The 21,547-nt window shown below is 39.7% G+C and overlaps 1 protein-coding gene across 2 annotated transcripts in view; it reads left to right on the top strand.

The window, feature by feature from the left end:
- ARFGEF1 (ADP ribosylation factor guanine nucleotide exchange factor 1) overlaps positions 1–21,547 on the top strand; it is a 4,299,619-nt gene that overhangs the window by 1,284,430 nt on the left and 2,993,642 nt on the right. For both annotated transcript variants that reach the window (XM_044067163.1, XR_006364243.1), the window contains exon 13: positions 860–968. In XM_044067163.1, the coding sequence (XP_043923098.1) occupies positions 860–968 (109 nt within the window). The remainder of the gene's footprint in view (positions 1–859; positions 969–21,547) is intronic.

Here is a 21,547-nt window from a genome sequence, read left to right on the forward strand (position 1 = left end):
TGGTGTGTGTCACAGGGTGGATATTCGGCAGTCACATATTGAAACCAAGAATTCCATAGTAGATGTCCCTCATAAGAAGTCCCAGAATGTGAAATGTATTTCACCTCCTGCCTCCTGGCATGTATTTGGTTCCAAAATATAGGATGAGTCTTCTACCAGTTTTCCACCCATTCTTCTGGCTTTAGCTGAGTTTACCCTAGCCCCCGCTGGCTGCTAAAACCTTACTGGGTCTTCCGACAGAAACTAAATCTTCAGTGTCTGGAATCCCTGTGCTAAAGGGAAGCAGGACCATTCTCCTGCTAATGTAGAAAATTCCAGGAATTTGAGGGAGGAGAACTGGATTATTCATCACCAATATTTTCACCATAGGTTATGATATATACACCATCCCCTCTGAGTTACAGACAGAAGGGATCTTATTTGGAGAAACACCTACTTAGGATAGTTTATTACGAGACAAGTTAATCTGGATAGATCAGAAATAGTAGTAGAGTGGGGCAAAGTGGGCAGCCTCCCTGGGTGCAAGGTATTAGGTAGGGTGCTATTTTCAGGTCTGATTTTTGTCTGGCTGTATGTTTGGGAAACCCCTACAGCTAAGTTACAGTAGTCAAAACTACTTTCAACAGTGAGCTACTCTGACATTTACTGTTATGGTAAGCTGATAAATTCATCTCATTTGCTTTGGAAGTAAAATAACTGAATATTCTGAAGTGATGATTTTGGCCAGTTTTGTAGTATCTGATTTTGTTACTTTTGAGCTGCTCAAGGTGTTAAATCTAACATTGACTATATCTTCCTGTTGATGTAGTCTGCATTTTATGCTTGGTTTTAAAAGTTTGCTTTGAATGTTATCTTACAGGAACTGAACTTAAGGAAAAAAGGTTTAGAATGTTTGGTGTCTATCTTGAAGTGCATGGTAGAATGGAGTAAAGATCTGTATGTGAACCCAAACTCTCAGACAAGCCTTGGTAAGATTTCATTTTTTTTTCTCTCCCAACGAGCTTTATTAATAAAAAGCATCAACTTAAAGTGTACAGTTAAACTTTCATGTGCAGTTTAAACAAGTAGTAGGAGAAGGGTAGAATTTGTAGTAGAGATGACAATACATGAAAAAGTGGAAAGCAGAAGACTAAATAATCAATAGATAACACATGTTTCTAGGGGCAGTATTACAGAATGCATCAGTATTTATACTTGAGTTTATTAGAAATAAGTCTACCCTGTAATAATTGTAACCTTGAAATGAAGTTTAAAAAAATTATGAAAACAAAGGCCATCTTTGGTGAACTGTGGAAGTAGGCCATTAGTCTCCCAAAGTACTAGTTCCAATATCATCCCACCTCTGAAAGGGCTTGTTCTTATTGGGCTTATCCATCTGTATGGTAGCAGAATGATCTCTACATCACTGGGTGACTTAGAGGCAACTTGGATGTAAGATTTTCCTGTTTTTCATCCTATACTTGTCACGGATTATAGCTTGCTTATGTCTTTTATAGTATGCTGGACTTCATTTTCTGTCATACGACTTCAAAGATTTATTTTTTTGAATATGTTAGTATGTTTTAGGTGGCTCTTTCTCACCAAGAAGTAGAAAGATGCTCAACAAACGCAGTGCCTTACTGGCATATGGGGTAGTAGAGCCCCCCCCCCCCCGGCAGTCTATCAAAGCTCAGAGCTCCTCCCGCTGTCTTCTCGTGGGTGGGAAGGACCATTCACCTGGCAGGACTAGGAATGTCCCTCAAACCCACATGTGGGACTCTTTCAGTTTTCTAGAACTACAGTAAGAGAAGGTCTCTTGGAAGACTAGTTTTCTGTCTGTTTTTCTTCAGCTACTGAGCTCACTTAAACCCTTCTGGTTTTATTTCCTCTATCTGCCCTTTTTTGACTGTGATTAAATTGTGTATTCTGCTGATTTTTTTTTTTTTTTTACTGGAAATTATACATACTTTGTGTTTCATTCCTCTTGCAGTGAAAGAGTTATGCTTTCTATTTTATGCTAATTCTGAGGTTCTATGGGGTTTTTAATCCTTTTAGGTTTATACTTAATTCCTTATCTAAGGCCATTTTATGCTGTTTTCATTCATGTGGGACTGAAGTTAACCTTTAGTATCCCTGTTAGGAATGTATTTCAGATCGCTGTTTAGAGGGAGAATAGTGGGATTTATCCATTTTGTACTGAGTTGACTGTGTAACCAATATTTGTTATTGATCTGGCTATATTTTTGACCCCTGACTTGATGACCCCAGATACTGTACTCCCCACCCCATAATCTACTCATTGTGCACCTAAAAAGCAAAAATAAATAAATAAGAAATAAATATGCCTCAGTGTTCAGCTTATGTAGCCTTAGCCTTTGGTAGGCTATTGGACCACTTGCCTTCTGTTACTGTTAATTATGTGTGCATACATGGATTATGAGTAACGCCTATGCTTGCACCCCTGGTCAGTCATCTAAGGATGCTGATTTTGAAGGGGATCTGGTGTCTGAGGTTTCTGACTTGTCAGAGTCTCATCAGTCAGTTTCCTCTGAAGATGAATAGGTTTAGGAACCCAGACAGATTTTTTTTTTTTACTTTTACCCAAATGCTGGCTAGATTTAGGGATGTTTTCAGTTGGGAGCGGTCATTGGTTGCCCTTAAAATCAGAAGGGTTTTTGATTTTTGAAGGATGAGACCCCAGACATGGAGGGCTTTCTTCCATTGATCCCAGCTTTGGAAAATGTTTTTAAGAAAGCTTGTAATTCTCTTCAGCTCATTGAGGCTTTGCCTAAGAAAAAAGTTTTAAGAAATTCATGGTATGCTCTGCCATGCCTGGCGTCTAATCCCCCTTGTGTGTGGACCCTGCTAATCTGTCCTTAGTGACTTTTTCTAGTAAAAGGACTTTGTTTTCTTCAGATCTTTGTCATTCAGATAAACTAGGCAAATTGCTAGAATCTCAGTTAGAGAGGCTGGCTCAGTCCATCACAGTATGTTTTCAAGTGATTAATTACCAGTGTTTTTATGTGAAATTTTGTGTTTAAAATTAGGATAATTTTTGGCAGCCTTCCAGACACAGGTGCCAGCAGAACAAAAACCAAGGCAATAAAAGGAAATAGCAGAACTAGAACTCCATCAAGCCTAACAAGGGGTTCCTTTCTCAAAAAGGATAATCCCCCTTCCAACCTATGATTGTGTCGTGGCACAGCACCTTTGTTTTTTCAAGTCCCCCTCCAGGTGTCACATCTGTAAAGTTAGCTGTCAAAAAGGCAGCCTCGCTGTCGGTAGTGTCCAACAAATGGGTGCTCAACATTGTTGGTATGGGTTACAGATGGCATTGGAAAGAACATCCTCCTCCATTCATGGGGGTTCCTCCTCATCTATCGCACCAGACTTAGTTGTTCCCTCCTATTCTCTGGCAAATACCAGACTCTGAGGTTATAGAACTGGTCTGTCCTTTAGAAAGAATGAGAGAATGTTCTTCATGTTTCACTGTTGCAGTCCTTACATTTGGGTTATCTGCTTGCAGTAGCCCTCAGCCGGCCTGATTATCAAAGTCTCGGGTCCTGCGTCGGTTGCTGTCTCATCTTCCATGATGTCAGGTAGTCAGGGGTATAAAGCATGCAGCCGATGCCATTACATTAGTCTTTCTTGCCCTGCGGTGCCCGAAGAAGAAGCAATTCGCAAGTGCCGGTTGGCCGACTCCTGAAATTTTCATTTTCGAGTTTCAAAACCAAAGTCTTCAACTAAAGATAAGTACCCCGTTGGGGAAACTTTTTTCTTGCTCTAAACTGATGTCAGTAAAAGTCAATAATTGTATTTCTTGTGTAAAGCAAATACCTCATAAAGATTTTCATTCGTACTGTATTCCTTGCCTAGGTCCTGACCACGACGTACCTTGCTGTCAATTTTGTGCCTTATTTAAACAATGAACTATTTGTAGTCAGTATATTTACGCTTCTAAATATTTTGGTACTTAGTTCAATTATCTAGATATGTCTTCGGTAAGCCACCCAACTACCGACATTCCGAAAAAAACTCAAAGATAAAGACAGAGACCTAGGTCCAAAGCTGCCGACGACGCTTCTCCTAAGCTAATCGCCAGTTCACCGGTACTCAGTGAGGTGCTTTCGCAGCCCCTGATACCCGCTACTTCAAATTCACATGCCTCTACAGAGACCCATTCGGAGTGTGGTATGCCATGAGATTTTTCAACTGTGGAACCTGCGGATGTCTCTACCATGGATGGGTCCGGAGTCACTGTGCAGGCACCGGCTTCTGAGGGTGTATTCAGGCCTATTGACTTGCATATTAAACTGACACCATCTTCTTCTTCAAGGCCTAAAACTCGAGCCATGCCTAGAAAACCGACGCCCAGATCGCATGGTCAGGCCTCTATGCCTAAAAAACTTTAATCAGTGGAAGCCAACCTTCCCCCTCTAAGAGACCTAGGACTGAATTTGCTTATGATACTTCTGACCAGGATTCTGAAATTTCTGTTTCCTCTGATGACCAGGATTTACCCTTATTTACCTATGAGGATTCTGATGCAGAGGACTCTATTCCCTCTGCTTACCCCCCCCAGAGGATTTCTCTTTTGGTGGAACCTTACATACTCTCAGGGAGCATTTTCACTGGGAAAGCCAGGATTACTCTGATTCTAAAAAGAGGCTTAGGGATTTCTTATTCGTGCCCCAGCACAGGCCTTTAGCTATCCCTCCTGTACTAGACATTGTTGATGATGCCTTTTCGGAATCTAGCTTAGCTCCTGAGACTCTTTACTTCCTGCTCCCAGAAAACCTGATAGATATTACAGGGTTCCTGACTCTCACAAGTTCCTTTTTATAAATCATACTGCGGATCCTGAGACCATTTCACAGGGACCCAAGGGTATTAAGGCTACTACTGCCAAAAATCTTACCCCCTCTGATAGAGATTCCAGGGCACTAGTTAGATGGGGTAAGAAGGTATACACTTCTGCAACCTTGCCCAGTAGGGCCTTAAACTGCCAGTTTTGTATGTTAAAGTATCAGCAGCATATTATTGGATTGCTTAAACAGAAAATTATGTTGATTCCTGACTGTGCTGAAAATAAGGATTTACAGGATTTAATGCATTTTGCTGAACAGGTTGGAAAACATACTTTGCAATGTAGTTTTGCTTCACTACAGGCATCTTGCAGGGCTGCTGTCACTGGGCCTGTACTTAGAAGGCATGTTTGGCTTAAGGAACAATCTTTGCCAGATCATGTTAAAGCTAAATTGCTGGATGCTCCCTTGAATCAGGAACGCCTGTTTGGCAACAAAGCAGAAGAAGTTCTTAAAAAGATGGAGGAAAAAGCTAAATCTATGCAAACTGTTAAAGATTTCCTACAAGTACAGCCTCCAAGATTCAGTAGGCATTGGCCCTCTAAGAATTGGTCCTTTCCTGCGTCTTCCAGGCCTTCTCAGTCCAAACCCAGAACCAGCAGAACACCCAGGCTTCAGTCCCAGGATACGCACAGGACTAAGCAGTAGAGGGCTCCCACTTCCAAATCAGGGAGTAGTAAGACCCCCCCCCTATGGTAAGCTGTCTCAGTAACTTAACTTTAAAACTTCCAAGCACTTCTCAGCTGAATGCTCCTTTAGGGGGAAAGATTGCGCTGCAGGCAGAAAACTGGGAACTCATTACCCAGGACAAATAGGTTTTAAATATAGTTTCACGAGGATACAGATTTCACTTCCACATGTTACCAACCCCAAATGGTTGGCCAGATCTACCTCCAAATCAGTGGGCAGAGGCTCAAAAGCAAGTGCTCTGTCTGTTAAGCACAAAGCCTATTCAAACTGTACCAGAAGAGGAAAAGGGACAAGGTTTTTACTCGAGACTTTTCCTAGTACCCAGAAAAGACAACTCATGGCATCCTATCCTGGCCATTTCTATCCTAAACACCTTTTTGGTGATTCCCAAATTCAAGATGTTAACTCTTCACCAGTTGCTTCCTATGCTAGGCAAGGATGCCTGGCTGGCAACACTAGATTTAAAGGAAGCCTACCTGCACATCCCAATCAGGGAATCTTGCAGAAGATACCTATGCTTCAAAGCAGGCTACATGCACTATCAGTTCTCTGCACTGCCCTTTGGCTTATTTACTGCGCCCAGGGTATTCACAAAGTGCCTAGCACCAGTCATTGCATTTTGCAGGCAAAGAAATTTTCAATATACCCATACCTGGACGATTGTCTTAATCAGGCAGAAAGCCAGGACATACTCTTGAATCATCTGGCATTTGTACAAAAGGTACTAACTTGTCTGGGGTACACCATAAATGAAAATAAATCACATCTTGTACCCTGTCAACAAATTATATTCCTGGGGGCAAGCTTGAACACAACTTCCCAGATGGCTTTCCTCACGCCAGAGAAACAAATTCATTTGACAACTTACTTCAAACTAATGGCCACAAAAAACCTTCTATCTGCAAGGCAAATACTGCAAGCCTGAGGGTTCATGGCCTCCTGCATTCTACTAATTCCATATGCAAGACTGCATATGAGGAAACTACAGTGGTATCTAAAAAGTCTATGGTGTCAACATTCTCAGGATCTAGAAGCAATGATTCCTATCATACCTTGCCTACAGTAGTTAGAGTTCCTTTTGTGGGCAGAGGCCTGCCATCAAAACAAGGGACTACCATTCACTCTACCCCCTGCCGCCCAAACCCTAACAACAGAAGCATCAGACTATGCATGGGGGCTCACCTGGCAGGGAAGTGCATTCAGGACAAATGGAACCCAAGTCAAATGCACCTACATATCAATCAAAAAGAAATGTTAGCTGTACAGAATGCTCTGACAGCCTTCAAGGACCACATTCTTCCAGGACAATTAATGGCAAAGACGGACAACACCACTGTTATGTGGTACATAAAGAAGCAGGGGGGGTACCTATCCATGCCCCCTCTGCAGACTAGCTCAATTCCAGCCAGGAAAACTAAATACACTGGCAGACGAACTAAGCAGAAATCTGATGGATGCACACAAGTAGAAACTGGAACCAAATACTTTGAACATGTTGATAAACAAATGGGGGAGCCCAGATAAAGACCTGTTTGCCTCCCCCCAGAACTACCAGTTGTACAAATTGTGCACAAGGACTCCTCACAAACAAGCTTGGAAAGTGGATGCTCTGTCCTTCAGCTGGAAAAATCTATCAGTTTATGTCTTTCCTCCTCTGCCTCTCCTCTCCAAAGTACTACTAAAGATCAAACAGGACAAACCAAGGATAATAGTGATTGCACCAGACTGGCCACACCAACAGTGGTACCCCCTCTTGCGCAGTGTGTCACTGCTGGCTACATTGCACCTGCCTGAGACCCCTACCCTGCTGTCACAGCAGGAGAGCCAGATTCTGCACCCTCAGCTTCAAACCCTGAACCTGGCAGCCTGGCTAATTACCTAATCTCTCCATTACCATCCCTCAGTAAACAAGTGTTGGATGTCATTTTGGAGGCAAGGAGGCCTAGTACTAGAACATCTTATGCTGAAAAATGGAAAAAATTCTGTGCTTGGAACCAAACTCAAGGGATGGGCATAACAGCACCCACTTTACCTCAGATTCTTCAGTACTTAGCGGAGATGCTTAACAAGGGCCTTTCTTTTTCCTCCATCAAAATTCATGCCTCAGCCATTTCAGCTCACTACAACACAGAACCACCCCTCTTCTCTCATCCACTGCTCAAGCAGTTCCTCAGAGGGGCCAAAAACGTAAGACCACCAAGGAGAGCCCCATCTCCAGCCTGGGACCTTAAATTTGTATTGGAAAAACTCACTCTTCCTCCTTTTGAGCCAGCTGCAAGTGCAGAGTTAAAATTCCTTTCTTGGAAAACAGCCTTCCTTTTAGCAATCACTTCAGCAAGAAGGATATCTGAATTACAGGCCCTTATGGCAGTGGAGCCTTTCATCTTTCATGCAGACAGGGTGTCCCTCATGACCAATCCCTCCTTCATACTCAAGGTAGTATCCAGTGTGGCTCTTAATCAGTCCATTCAATTGCCATCTTCTTTTCAAATCCACAGAACAAAGGGGAACGGATACTGCACTCCTTAGATGTGCACAGACAACTTAGATTTTACTTGGACAGGACTAAACCTCAAAGGAAATCTGAGCAACTGCTGGTGGCATTTGCTGCAGGGGCAGAGGGGAAGGCTATTTCAAAGCAAACAATTTCTAAATGGATAGGCCATTGCATTCATTTTTGCTATAAGCACCATGGAAAACCTATCCCACAGGGGATTAGACCACATTCAACCAGGGCTACATCTAAATCTACAGCCTTTCTCAGAGGTGTCCCTACCAGGGACATCCTAGAAGCTGCTCTCTGGAGTTCTGTACATACTTTCACCAAGTATTATCATTTGCCAATTTTCTCTAAATCCAGAGCTGGCTTTGCCACTGCAGTCTTGCAGGGCCTTATAGCTGGTCCTAATGCTATCTAAATTCCTCCTCCCATCCTTAGCTTTGGGAATCTACCCAAATGTGATGACTGCAACACTGAAACACGAAGAACATAGTACAGTTGTGTACACTTACCATAAATGTAGATGTTCGAGTGTATTCACTGTTGTAGTCCTGGTTGCCCTCCCTCCAGCCCCCTGACTTCTTTTGGCTAACCTCTATTCTCCTTTACTATGCATAAAAGCTTTTTGGTGTATTTGCTTTTTTGTTGGAGGTATAACTGTGTGTGTTTGTGTGTGTGTGTGTGTGTGTATATATTTTATATATATATATAAAATTGCTTCCCATTAGGGGGGCAGCTGACATCTGGTCTAGAAAAACTGATGTAATGGCATTGGCTGCATGCTTTATACCCCTGACTACCTGATGTCACGGAAGATGAGACGGCAACTGATGCAAGACCCAAGACTATAATAATCAGGCCAGCTGAGGGCTGCTGCAAGCAGATAACCCAAATGTGATGATTGCAACAGTGAATACACTCGAACATCTACATTTATGGTAAGTGTACACATCTGTACATTTTTAGGAGTCCAAAGTCAGCTTTGGAGACGTTTTTCAAGGTGGTTACCTTTGCGGGTGGTGTGGGTGAGATGTGGATTTCCATGGTGATTAATTTATGGTCGAATCTGACCAGGGAGGGATTGACTACTGGTGTAGAGCAATGGTCACCCATGATAGTAATAACCAGGTCAAGAATGTTGCTTCCTCTAGTGGAAGTCAGAATGAGCTGGTCCAGGGAATTGGAACTGATGAATTAAAGAAAGCGTTGGGCCCGTGTATTGGTGCTTGAGTAGTTTTCCCAGTTGATGGAGGGGAAGTTGAAGACTCCTAGTATGAGAGTGTTGGGTTAGGCCTTGATAGATTCCAGGGTGCGTAGGAATGTGGAGTGAGAGTCTAGGGACATAGTTGCGGACCTATGGCAGGCTATGACCTGGATCGCAGTCTTACCCAATGTTAGTTGTACCTGAAGTATCTCAGATGCATTATACTGCGCAATTAGTCTGGAGGTGTGCATATCCTTTATGAATATGGAGACACCTCCACTTTTGGAGCTTCGGTCCATGTTTCGGAGCCGAAAGGTGTGGAATGTGTTATAGCTTGGTAGTTCAGAGGTGCTTTCTGCCACTTTAAACCAGGTGTCCGTTACAGCACAAATGTTGATGTTCTCCATTTTGAGGAGTGCTTCGAACGAGTGCATCTTGAGATTTAGACTTCTAGCGTTGAGCAGCATGACCCTCAGATTGCATTTATTTATAGCAATTATGGTGGTAATTTGGTGTTTGGAACACCATCTAAAAAAGGCACTATAGTGGTGCCTTTTTTTTTAATTTACATTTTGTAATGAACACTGACGTCATTATGCATTGCTGGTATATCTTTCATCACGCATTGCTGGTGTATCATCAACATCAGAGTCAGTGCTATTTGCATTACAAAATGCTGATCCTATTTTGTCATTGCTTAGAATATTAAAAAATAGTGGCAAATGTCTTTGCAGAAGACATTTTCAGTTTTTTTTTGTAATATCTTTAGTTCTTGTAGAAAAATACAGTGAAGAACGTGTAGTAAAGTTAGTACTGGGGACACTTTTTATATTTAAGAAGTTATAGGAAGTAGCGTACGTATGCGTTTACATTGGTGTATAGTATGGTGATAAGTAATGATAATAATGTTAATAGGAATTCTAGTGGGATTTGTAATGCCGGCATTTTTTTAACCTTTTGTAAATTGTCTTACGTTGGCATGTTGGACACATGGAGGACATGGACATAACTGAGTTATTAGGAGTAGGCAAATACAGTACAAAAGCATGTCATGGATAGGCGATGTTTTCCCAGGCATACCTCTTATCTGCTAAGCATTAATAGGTCATCTGCGGTGGTGGTGCTGTGGTACCGTTGTCGCCTCACAGCAAGACATTGTCCCATTCGATTCTCAGCTAGAGCGTCTTCTGTGGAGACATGCGTGAATGGGCGTACCTTCGTTGAAGGTTGTGCATTAGCGCCGGCAACTCAGCACGTAAAAATCAACTGCCAATCATTAGCGGACTGGAGTTCCGCTGTGGCGACCCCTAACCGGGAAAAGCCGAAAGACACAACATTAACAGTCATAGGTCTGTGACTTTTACTGGACACAGCCCTCCTCACTTCCCCGGTGTACTCTGGGTGTGCAGTTCGCTCGCCTGGTCTCACGAAGAGTTCTGAGTTAATGGAAAAGAACTACAATTTATGATTCTTCTCCCACTACTTCTTTTAGCAGAACTATGTCATAGGCCAGCAGTTGGTGAGTTTTTTTCCATGGCCATTCATTCATTCATTTTGTTGCCATTATCTAATGTTACCTGTTACTTAGTCATTAGACTTCCTGTGGGAGCTGGCAGACTACGTACGCTGCAGTATTTGGGCTGTCTAAGTTAGGAGAAACGGTGTTGGTGAGCATTTTTTTTTTTTCTGTGGCTAATTCATTTTGTTGCCGGTATGTAATGTTAGCAGTTTTCTTAGTCCTACATACCCTAGACTTCCTATGGAGCTGGCGGCAAACTATGTTGTTGTAGTATTTGAGTTGCCTTGAATCATTTTGAATCTCTGTGTTAAACACAGATGCAGTAAGGTTGGACAAACTGGTTTAAAAGTCAAGTAAAAATACAAATTTGTGGTTAATTGCTGTATAAATGTAAGTATTCTCTAAATCTAAGCAAATTAATATGCTGTGTCCTTGAACTTGAAATGTACAAATATCCTGAATTGAAAGGTGCTACAGAACTGACGAAAGCTTCAGTCCTACAGATGTTATGAACTGACGATTGCAGAGTTCATCCTGTCTGTAAAATATGGCCTGCAGCAACAAATTTCTGGGGGAAACAGGAGATGTGTAAACCTGTAATGACATAAACCTTTGTCACTGGTGCTTTCTCACACACTTTATCCTTTCATATCACATTCTCACCCCTGTGACTGCAGCTGTTTAATGAAGAATTCATTGGTTGTTGTACCTTCAATACAGGTGTAAGCTATAGCAGAATGGAGTCCAAAATACTTAAAGGTCATCACTGGAGCTGCTTTCACAAAGATGATTGTTATGTTACTGCTAAAATACTGGAATCCAATTTCTTTACTTTTGGGGGGGGGGGGGGTTATATGATTTCTTCCACTGTATGACAGTTACCGATGCCGCAGTCTAGGAATTTGAGTAGCGTTACAAGGCTACTTAGAGGCGATCTCTGCTTGACTTACAAAGCCATGTCTGAACCAGCTCTGTTAGAAATGCTACATCTAAAGAAATCCCAATCCCTCTGCATCACATGCTCCAGAGACCTCAACCTCATCACCACAATCAACAGAACATGCTGGAGGGACACGTTCATAACCCAGAGACTGCCCATGCTATGGAAAAGACTTTCCATACATGTCAAACAGAGCACTTCACTGACCCTGTTCAAGAGAAATCTTGATGAGTGCATGGGAAATAGAAAATTCACACCGGGGATCACTCCAGTCGCACTACTCGACAGAAGCACTGGGAACTAATGTCTAGTGGCACGATGCCAGGGTAATCCTATGGGCTGGGCTTGTAAAGGCTCCATAGCCGTTAGCCTAGTACACACTTGTGAACCTATGAATCTATAAAGGTTATATTAGGACAGGTGTTGGGGTTTACAAATCCAGCATTCAAAGGAATCCCATACAAAAGGAATGTGAAAAGAAGAGATTAGACATCTGTAGACACGTGGATGTCAAACAAGGAAATTTTCACTTGCTAAACAGGAACCCATTGTTAAGAAGCAGTCGCTCTCCAAAACAGACGCAGACCGTAAAATATACATGTTTCTAATAAGAATATAAAGCGGGCACAACAATCCCCTGAATTCATTGTCATTGCGTTTTAGCTATAGGTCAGTGAGCAGCTATTCCTGACAACATCTCACTTTTAAAAAGTGTACAAATATGTTAGTCATTAAATTTAAGATAATCGTGTCTGCATCTATTTCATCTTTAAAGTGTAAACTTTTTGCTTAGGGTGAAATTATGTAAATAGGACAGAAAAAACATTGCTGCAAATCATGATAGGCACAGTTTGCAAAATGAGATCACCATACCTCTCAGTCTCTCAGAGTAAGAAATCTGGACAAAGCCAAGAATTATGGTGGGACAACTGCCCAAAAATAGGGACAGATTGTAAATATTGCTCATGTAAACTCAGATAGTTGCTAGTATAACAGGCTTTGCATTATTATGTATTTTCTGAGGGATATGAAGTCTGAAATTCAGATGGGTCTGCCATTACTTATTATTATTTTGTAACTTATTTTCATGTTGGCATTCCACAATTCCACCAGAGTGAGTGGGGTTACATGATTATGTATGCAAATGTTATGTTAATCAATGTCCTGATTTTTGGCCATTTGTACCTACTTTTCATGGGCCTTTGTCCAGATTTTTGATGTTTCCAGGTTGAGAGGTATGGTTACCATGCATTTTCTGAAACTCAAATGCATGTCATTATTTTGTGATGTCAATCCTCAGTTATTTGCCAGGAAACCACAACTTTTATAAGGAACAGACCAAAAATATGAGGCAAAAATCTGGACAGTTGAGAGGTATGTTACCTACATTACTGACTGGTCTGATGACATAAATAATGTTAGGCAAAGAGAAGTAGAACATAGGGACGTCGGGAGGCATACGCACTGTACTGATTTCAGTACAACTTTTTTTAGAAGGGGGTAGCTTTTTTTGAAAAAAAAAAAAAAAAAACGTACATATTTAAAAGGTGTTGGCTCCTTTAAGGAGCATACCAGCCAGTCGGAAGTGAGCTCACATCATGTCCGACTGGCTGCAAGCGGGAAACAATGAGTTGGAACTTGGAAGGTAAGCAATGGATTCACAATCTGAGTTGGAAGGCAAGCAATGGATTCGCGAGCGGGAAACAATCGCAAATTGTGATTACAATCGCAAATGGATTATCACTGAGTTGATGGAAGCAAGGGCATTTGCAAATGGATGGAAGGTAATCAACAATTGAAGTAAGTGCATTCACAAATGGAGTGTGTGTGAACAATTGAAGTAAGTGCATTCACAAATGAAGTGTGTGTGTGTGTGTGTGTGTGTGTGTGTGTGTGTGTGTGTGTGTGTGTGTGTGTGTGTGTGTGTGTGTGTGTGTGTGAAAATGTCCCCACATAATACACCTGCTGGCTTCTTCCATCGTTGTGACATGAACTGTTTGTTTTGTTTTATTTGCATCTCTAATTAATGGAGAGGACCACTAGGTCATTTAGTTCTTGACTAGGCATGATTTGGGAGGATATTTATAGTAATGCCAAATTGCCAATATGAATGAAGATACCGTAGGAATCCCCTACACGTATTTAGGATGGTTACATAATTAGACGAAAGTCAGGCTCATTAGTAGCTAAGCAATGTCGAAAAGCATTCCAAAGAGTCAAATGGAGCATCTTTCTAAATGTGAAATTGTAATACTAACATCAGTTGTGACAAAATTAATCTGTTTCCTGATCAAGAAGAGACAGTACTCTTGGCTATACTATACAATGCATATATTTTTCCATGTAAATCCTATTTTAAAATGAAGCATCAACAAAGTCTCAAAAGGCAGAGTCCTGCACGTAGAAGCAGGCAGAAACTGTCGATTTCTAAAATAAAACAACAAATTTTCTGATATTAGTATTAATTAATGAAGGAATTATCATGGGAAAGAGTGACTCTTTCATTTCTTCATTTACCGATACCTGCTGTATCCAGTTCAAGTTCACAGGCGAACTGGAGCCTGTCCTGGAACTCGGTGGTCAAAGGCAAGGAAACTAATTCCTAACAGGTTGCCAGTCCATTGTAGGAAACACACACACACACGCACGCACACACGTACACACACAGACACACACACACAATATTGGAAGAAAATTGTAGACTGCAGTATTTACTTAGAAGGAACTACAAGTGACAAGATAAAACCTAAAAGTTATGGATGTATTGCTCACAAGTCCCAGGTTATAGAAATCGCTACTACTAATTAAACAGTGAGAGATGGTTGCAGGGTAAGAAATAATTTATCTTGCAGCTTTGAAAATATCAATGGCCAAGACTGACTGAAATGGTCTGACACACAAAGTTAGCAATAAACAAATGACAGGCATGTTGACTCATGTTAAGAGAACAGACATAACAGGAAGGCATGCAAGTGGATGCTGTACTAAGGAGAAAATTATTCTATGTATTTATTTGTCTTTGCTGACCAGGGAAGTCCAACTGGGCAAAAATCCATTTTCTGCAGAGACCCAGAGGGAAAAGCTCCACAGTTACATGACATATATTACACAAAAGTAAAACATCTTTACACAGGTAGTAAATTTTACATGAGCAGTATACATTTTTGCATGAAAAGGGAAGTACAAGTGCAGAAAACAGTAAAAGTTTACATGCAATGGATACACACCATTTGTCATCTAAGACTCAGATAGACAGCCTGAAGCCACACCAGCAAATGACATGATACTGATGAGAACTTATGATGCTGTAACTTTCCATGGTACCTACCTGCAGCATCTGTGCTCCATTTCCACAGGCATTTAATTTGTGAGATATTTAATGGTGTGGTATAATCTTCTCACATTCTGTAGACAGTAGATGTTTTCAAAACTGCCAACATCTGCACCTGTAGGGTGGCATAAAAAATATTATTATAAAAACTCTGATTTTGTCCATTCCATAATTTTTTTTCTTAATGTAGTTTGGAAACCACATAAACTTACCAGCTAAACTGTGCTGTTCTTTCATTACACTTAAATATATTTGACAAACATCTTGTCACGTACATACCTGGACACATGAATTTAACAGCCAACAGTTTTTGTATGTATGGACAGGTGTAATATATTTTGTGTGTGTGTGTGTGTGTGTGTGTGTGTGTGTGTGTGTGTGTGTGTGTGTGTGTGTGTGTGTGTGTGTGTGTAAATGCCCCCACATAATACACCTGCTGGCTATAGGTGTTCAGGCTCAAACCCTGTACCTTTGCTTCAGGGTAAGAACAGCCTAAAGTCCCTAACCACCACCATTTCTGAACTTTGTTCAGATTTGCTTTTCTAATGGTTGTGAGCTATGGTGAGAACTGAAGTTGTATTTCTCCCATTATTGTTTTTGATGTTTGTCCAGGTTTTTTGTGCTAAGGTGTGAAGTGAGAACTGAATTTGTATTCCCTCATTATTGGCTTTGTTTGTCCAGGTTTTTTGTGCTAAGAGGTTGAGAGCTATCTAAATGATAGCCATTAAGTTTGTCTTCCTATTTTTCAAACTGCTGATTTAGCATAGTGTTATGTTGCACTGACTATAGTTCATATGGTTCTAGGTTCAAGACATGCATGGTGATAACACAGCATTTTATTCTAGCAACTTTTCAAAATTATACAAGCAATGTTTAAAATGTGTCCCTGTTTTTTGGGCTTTTGCCCCCCCCCCAATAAATGTTGGCTTTTTCTATATTTCTTGTGCTGCAAAGTTCAGAGATACAGCTGAATGTCAACATTTTACAAGGAGCTGAGAGCTGCAGGGGAACTTAAGTTTAGTGCTGCTTATGTGGAGTCTGCTTGCACTGTTAATAGCACAACAGGTAGTGTACTTGCTTTTGATGCAGAAGGCTGTGGGTTCTTCTCCCACAGTAGGTAGATGCTTTGCTGATACTGTACTGTGTTGTAAAAAGGGGGTGGATGCTGTAGTCTGTTTTGGCGAAGATATCTAGTAGTTATGAACCTGTTATCAGTTTGCCATCCATTCCCTATTGCAATATTACTAGCGTATCATTGTTTTTAATGCAACATAGGCAATTTATTCCTCAAAGGCAACAGGCACATTATTTGTAGATGAAACCATGAAATATAAAGTTGTTTGCTAGCAGCAGCCTCTTCATTAGTTACAGATTTCTCTAATGTGGAATTATGTAGATGGCTTTTACTAGTTCAGAGATTGTGCGTATTTACTGATACTGGTGGACTGTAGAAGTTTGAGTAGACTTTTATGATGGAAGGTGTATCAAAGAGCATGTGTATGTTTCATGTGCAAGGGCCCTATGATTTGAAAACAGCCCAAAGTTAATCTTTATCTGCCACTGGCAAAATGTATTTTCTTTGAATGTGGGTTTCAATGCTGTTTCAATGAATGTGAGTTTCAAGGGCAGAGAAGTTTTAATGCTAAGTCTAGTTTCATTGTAAGACTGCATTGCTTTGTTTAGCAGATATATATATTGGTGTTCGTGCTGTAAAAGGCAAAATAAAACTTTTTCTGGCAAATCATTTAGGAATGAAGTCACTAAATAATGACCGACGTTAAGTTTCAGACGTCATAATCTTCAGAAAAATGCATGCTAAAGCAAGACCTGATATTCTAGCAACTGTCTTAAGTTTATACAAGGTCAATTTTTAGTACTGTTTGTATGTTCCCCCCAATATATTTGGCCTTGTCCAGATTTCCTGCATTAAGAGGTTGAGAAGTATGTGCAAGTAAATCACTTTATAGAATTAGGAATATCCAAACCTCTCAACTGTCCCCAATTTTGGCTCAAAATGTTGCTCTCCCCCTAATAATCTCTCCGCAAAATAGTAATTTTGGAAGAAAACATGGAGGGTTTACTTTACTTTTATAAATAACTGTAATGATCAGAGTTATACATTACTTTTATTTCAGAAATGCATGTAGATTCTCTAATTTTGTCAGCTGCTCTAAGTTAACTGTGCTCATATTAAAATGGTGTCCCTTCTTTGACAGGTTCCCAGCTGTATTGTCTGGGAATTTTATATTTTTGCATCACATTTTTGGTCCGTTTTTCATAAATTTGCAGTTTTCTGGCAAATTAGTGGCAAATTGTTAAAGACTGAAGTTAGAAAATAATGGCAGACATTTGTGTTTCAGATTTCATACCTTTCAGAAAATTCGTACTAATGCAAGACCAACTACTATTCTATTATCTTTCTAAGTTTATAAGAGCAATATTTAAAAAAAAATTTCCTTATTTTTGGGCCTTTGCCTCAGTTTTATTTATGAGTTTGTTGCTCTAAGAGGTTGAGAGGTGTGTGTGTGTGTGTGTATGTGTGTGGTAGGTAGCATGCCTCTCAACTGTCCAAATTTTGCAGAATGTCCAGATTTTTGCCCCATATTTTTTGTCTGTTCCTCATAAATTTTGTGATTTTCTAGAAAATCATTGAAGACTGAAGTTGCTAAATAATGGCAGACATTTGAGTTTCAGACTTCATGTCCTTTAGAAAAATTCATACTAGCACAAATCCTGCTATTCTAGCAACTTTCTAAGTTCACGAGAGCATTATTTAATATCTGTCCCTGTTTATTTTAGGCTTTGTCCATATTTCTTGCACTAAGAGGTAGGTAGGGGTGTGTGTGTGAATGAAACATCCTAGTTAGGGGTAGCAGGTGGTTAGTAATTTACTCAAGCTCAAAACCTGTACCTTAGTTACAGAAAACAAAAGCATAAATTCTCTACCCCAACTACCATACTGCATTTTTCAAAGAACTGACATTTCAGGTTAATTTTCAATTCAAGGAACCGAGTTTGAGTGAATTTATGTTATATTACTGAAGAGGCATTACAGCGAATGCCTCTTCATCGACACTAAAAGAGCAAACCGTGAATTATGAGAATGGCCATAGCTTGGCTGGGGAGGGGGGTAGCATTTGAGAGCTGTGAGTACAAATTTGAAAATCCTAGCTACACCCCTGATAGAACACATTTAGGAATGGATGTTTCTATTGTCTGTAAGGATCACTTAACCCCGGTGAAACAAGATGATGTCACTGACAATTTTGGAATTCTGGATACAAGTATTCAGCAATTTCAGGATTCATTGTATATAGAAGGAAATATAAATGGAAGAAGTTCACAACAAATTTAAGTAAAAAAACTGATAAATGTCTGTAAAGCAACGAGAATACATACAAAAAGGACACTGCTTTGTTATGTAACACACAGATTACGAGAAATGACAACATTTTTCAATAGAAAAATCATTCTATAGAAAAAAAGCATCATTTTTTTTTCAAAACAGAAGCTAGAAAGAAGTGGCAAGGGGCAGGTGAAAAGGAAGAAATCAAAATTACAAGTGGAAGTTGTGATGCCCGCGCACTGGCCTAGTAATCAAGGAGCCTCAGTCCTCACCACTAGCACCAGTGAGGGGCGTGGCGTGCACATTGGGGAGATAACAAGTACACGCACAATAAAGTACAATTTCCCTTAAGAGTTCACAGAGATCACAGTCAGTCTGGGGCAGGTTTCTCCCTTACTCTCAAGATCCCATATAAGACTCCCCACTGGCACAGCTATAGGGTTCAGATCTCAGCTGAGTAGTCAAGCCAAAACCTCCAGCACCCTCTCTGTCCAACCAGTGCTTCGTGTACCTGCCCAAATACTTTAAGATTTCATTTATATACAAACACACAGATACTCTTGGGGAAGGCTGGCACAGGTTCTCCAGCTGTGCCCCATTTCTATCCAGACTATAAGGTGGTAATCACTGCCATCAACTACTCTTATCAGCTACTAATAAGGCCCTTCCCAAAGGGTGACCAGTTTCAGTGTGTAATATTACTGTTATCCAAACAGTAACTGTACCAAACAGCAAGATTATTGGAGTAGCTTGGACAGTATCACCAAATACATATAGGTACTCTAGAGCTTAAATTATCTCTACACAAAACAGCCACAATTGAAAGGTTTAAAATATTTAATAATAAATAATAAAAACACAAGACGATACTTATTACTTCAACACAACAACATTACAGAGTTCTGAGATCACAGGAAACTTTAAAACAATGTTGTAGGATAGTCTGACATAAATATAGAAAAACAGCTAGACTAATCTGGTTAAATTCCTGTCTAACTCTAAAAGAAATACTAAAGTCTAAGATCCTGCTTACAGAGCAAAGCAAGTGCTGGTGATCTGATGTCAGATTCAGACAAAATCCAAAATGCTCTAATCTTTCTATCTGTGATCGTCTTATATTGATATACACATGACTGCTGAGTCATTTCACATTACATCTTTTTTGACACCTCTGCTGAAGTTTTCCAGGCTCACAGAACTCAAAATGTAACATTTGTTTGTAATCTTGTACCTGCAAGGAAACCACAGCAATAAAGGACACTTTACATATAAAACATAGTAATTAACTCTTGTCCTAAGACAATAGAAATAATTTCTTAGTCCAGACATCCTGTCTCCAAGCTTGATATCAGACAGTCACAAAATGCTTTCCTTATCAGCTTTCTTCCAGCGTGGTGCACTGTGGTTACATTTTCGAAGCTCAGAACATATAACACAGTTTTCTTACATTTAGGTTTTTTTTACATTTGTAAAAACATACCTGTGGATCATATTAATATTTACAATGACATAGAATTATTTGCAAAATTATATCTAGCTAGCCTTCACAGAAGTACTGAAGAACATTATTGTAAGAAAAAAGAGGAGAAAGACAGATGTTGACAGCATGACTCAGGCTGTGGATGTATAAAGCCAGCTGAAGAAGAATTGTGTGCTTGCAAATGTTAATAAGCAATGAAAATGTTGGGATTAATAAGACTAATAGTAATAAAAGTCATTCATCTGTAACAATTCCTACAGCAGATATTACTGAATTAGAAGTTGACAATTCTTCAGATCTGGTCAAATATATATCCCTGTAATTGGAGATTACTCCAGTTGGAGATCAATTATTAGAGGAACTGATACTTACATTTGCAGAGAAGATAATGAACATCAGCTAGTGTTATGCTTGCCAGGAGCAAAAATACAGAATGTGAGGCAGGCCTTAGAATACCTTAATATAAGGAAGTACAGATTTGTTTTTATTCATGTTGGTAGAAATTATCTCATCTGCAAGGACTCTCTGACAAGGGAACCTACAACCCTCTTAGATAGTATAGCTTGTGCAGGTATTAGGAAGTATTTTTGACAAATCACATATCGAAAAGACAGTAATGTCACTGTGAATTAAAAGATTTTTTTTAGTAAGTACCTACATGAAAAAAATGTCCTGTTTTAAAAAATGGAAATGTGTAGAGCATCCAAGCTTAATTTTGGGCACACTTGTTCAGACAGGGTGGAGTACACTTGTCAAAGTCAGGGAAGAGAATTTTTGCAGCAGATATTTTGCAGTATTTGACAAACGCAAGGTAGGATTTTTGCCATGTCGAAAATTTAACAATTCACAGATGTCAATATTTGATGCATCTCTGGTGGTTGTTAATGTTAGGGGCATCAATAATATTTTTTTTATTGAAAACTGTGCTACATTCCCACAAGATTGATGTTGTTATTGTTTATGAAACATGGTTAAAGAATAATGACTGGAAACCAGTTCTCTCAGGGTATAAATGTTTTTACTGTAACAGACATTCTTACAAAAAAAAAATCAGGTGTAGGTGTTATGATAGTGATTAATGATAACTAAGACCTAAAGCCAGTACTATAAATTGTGTAACTGTGAGAATAAAGACAAATCTTGGAATCTATAGCAATTGTTGGCATGTATAGACCACCAAAGTCAAGTGCTGGTGACCTTAGAGGAATTCATATATTTTTTGCATGAAATACAAACGGGAAGACACATAGTGACTGGGGACTTAAATTTACCAGAAACAGATTGGAATAATATTGATTCAACACTAGGAAGGAAATTATTCATATTGTATGTTCAGGAACAACAGTTGCTTCAGATTGTAAAAAAAAAAAAGTTATGGAACATACTAGGCATTGTTTGTTTTCATAAAGATATTACTGTTACTTCATGTTAAGTTTTACCACTGTTGATGTGCAGTTATCATGGGGTCCTAATGGTTAATTTGTTGCTAGATAATTCTTCCAAACCAAAATTTAAACCAATGTATAGAAGGTTAATAACAGATTATATGGGAGCAAATCAGTCACTTTGTAAAACTATGGTGAGTTCAGTTGAAATATTGCAGAAGAAATTTGGAAAGTTTTAAAAGAAATTGTTTGAATCCAAAAAAAAATGAAAAAAAATTTAATTTCAGGATCAATGGCCTGAAGTTAAA

Source organism: Protopterus annectens, chromosome 3.part1 (assembly GCF_019279795.1).
Source record: "Protopterus annectens isolate FY-2018-M chromosome 3.part1, PAN1.0, whole genome shotgun sequence".
In the NCBI taxonomy this organism is placed as follows: Eukaryota; Metazoa; Chordata; order Ceratodontiformes; family Protopteridae; genus Protopterus; species Protopterus annectens.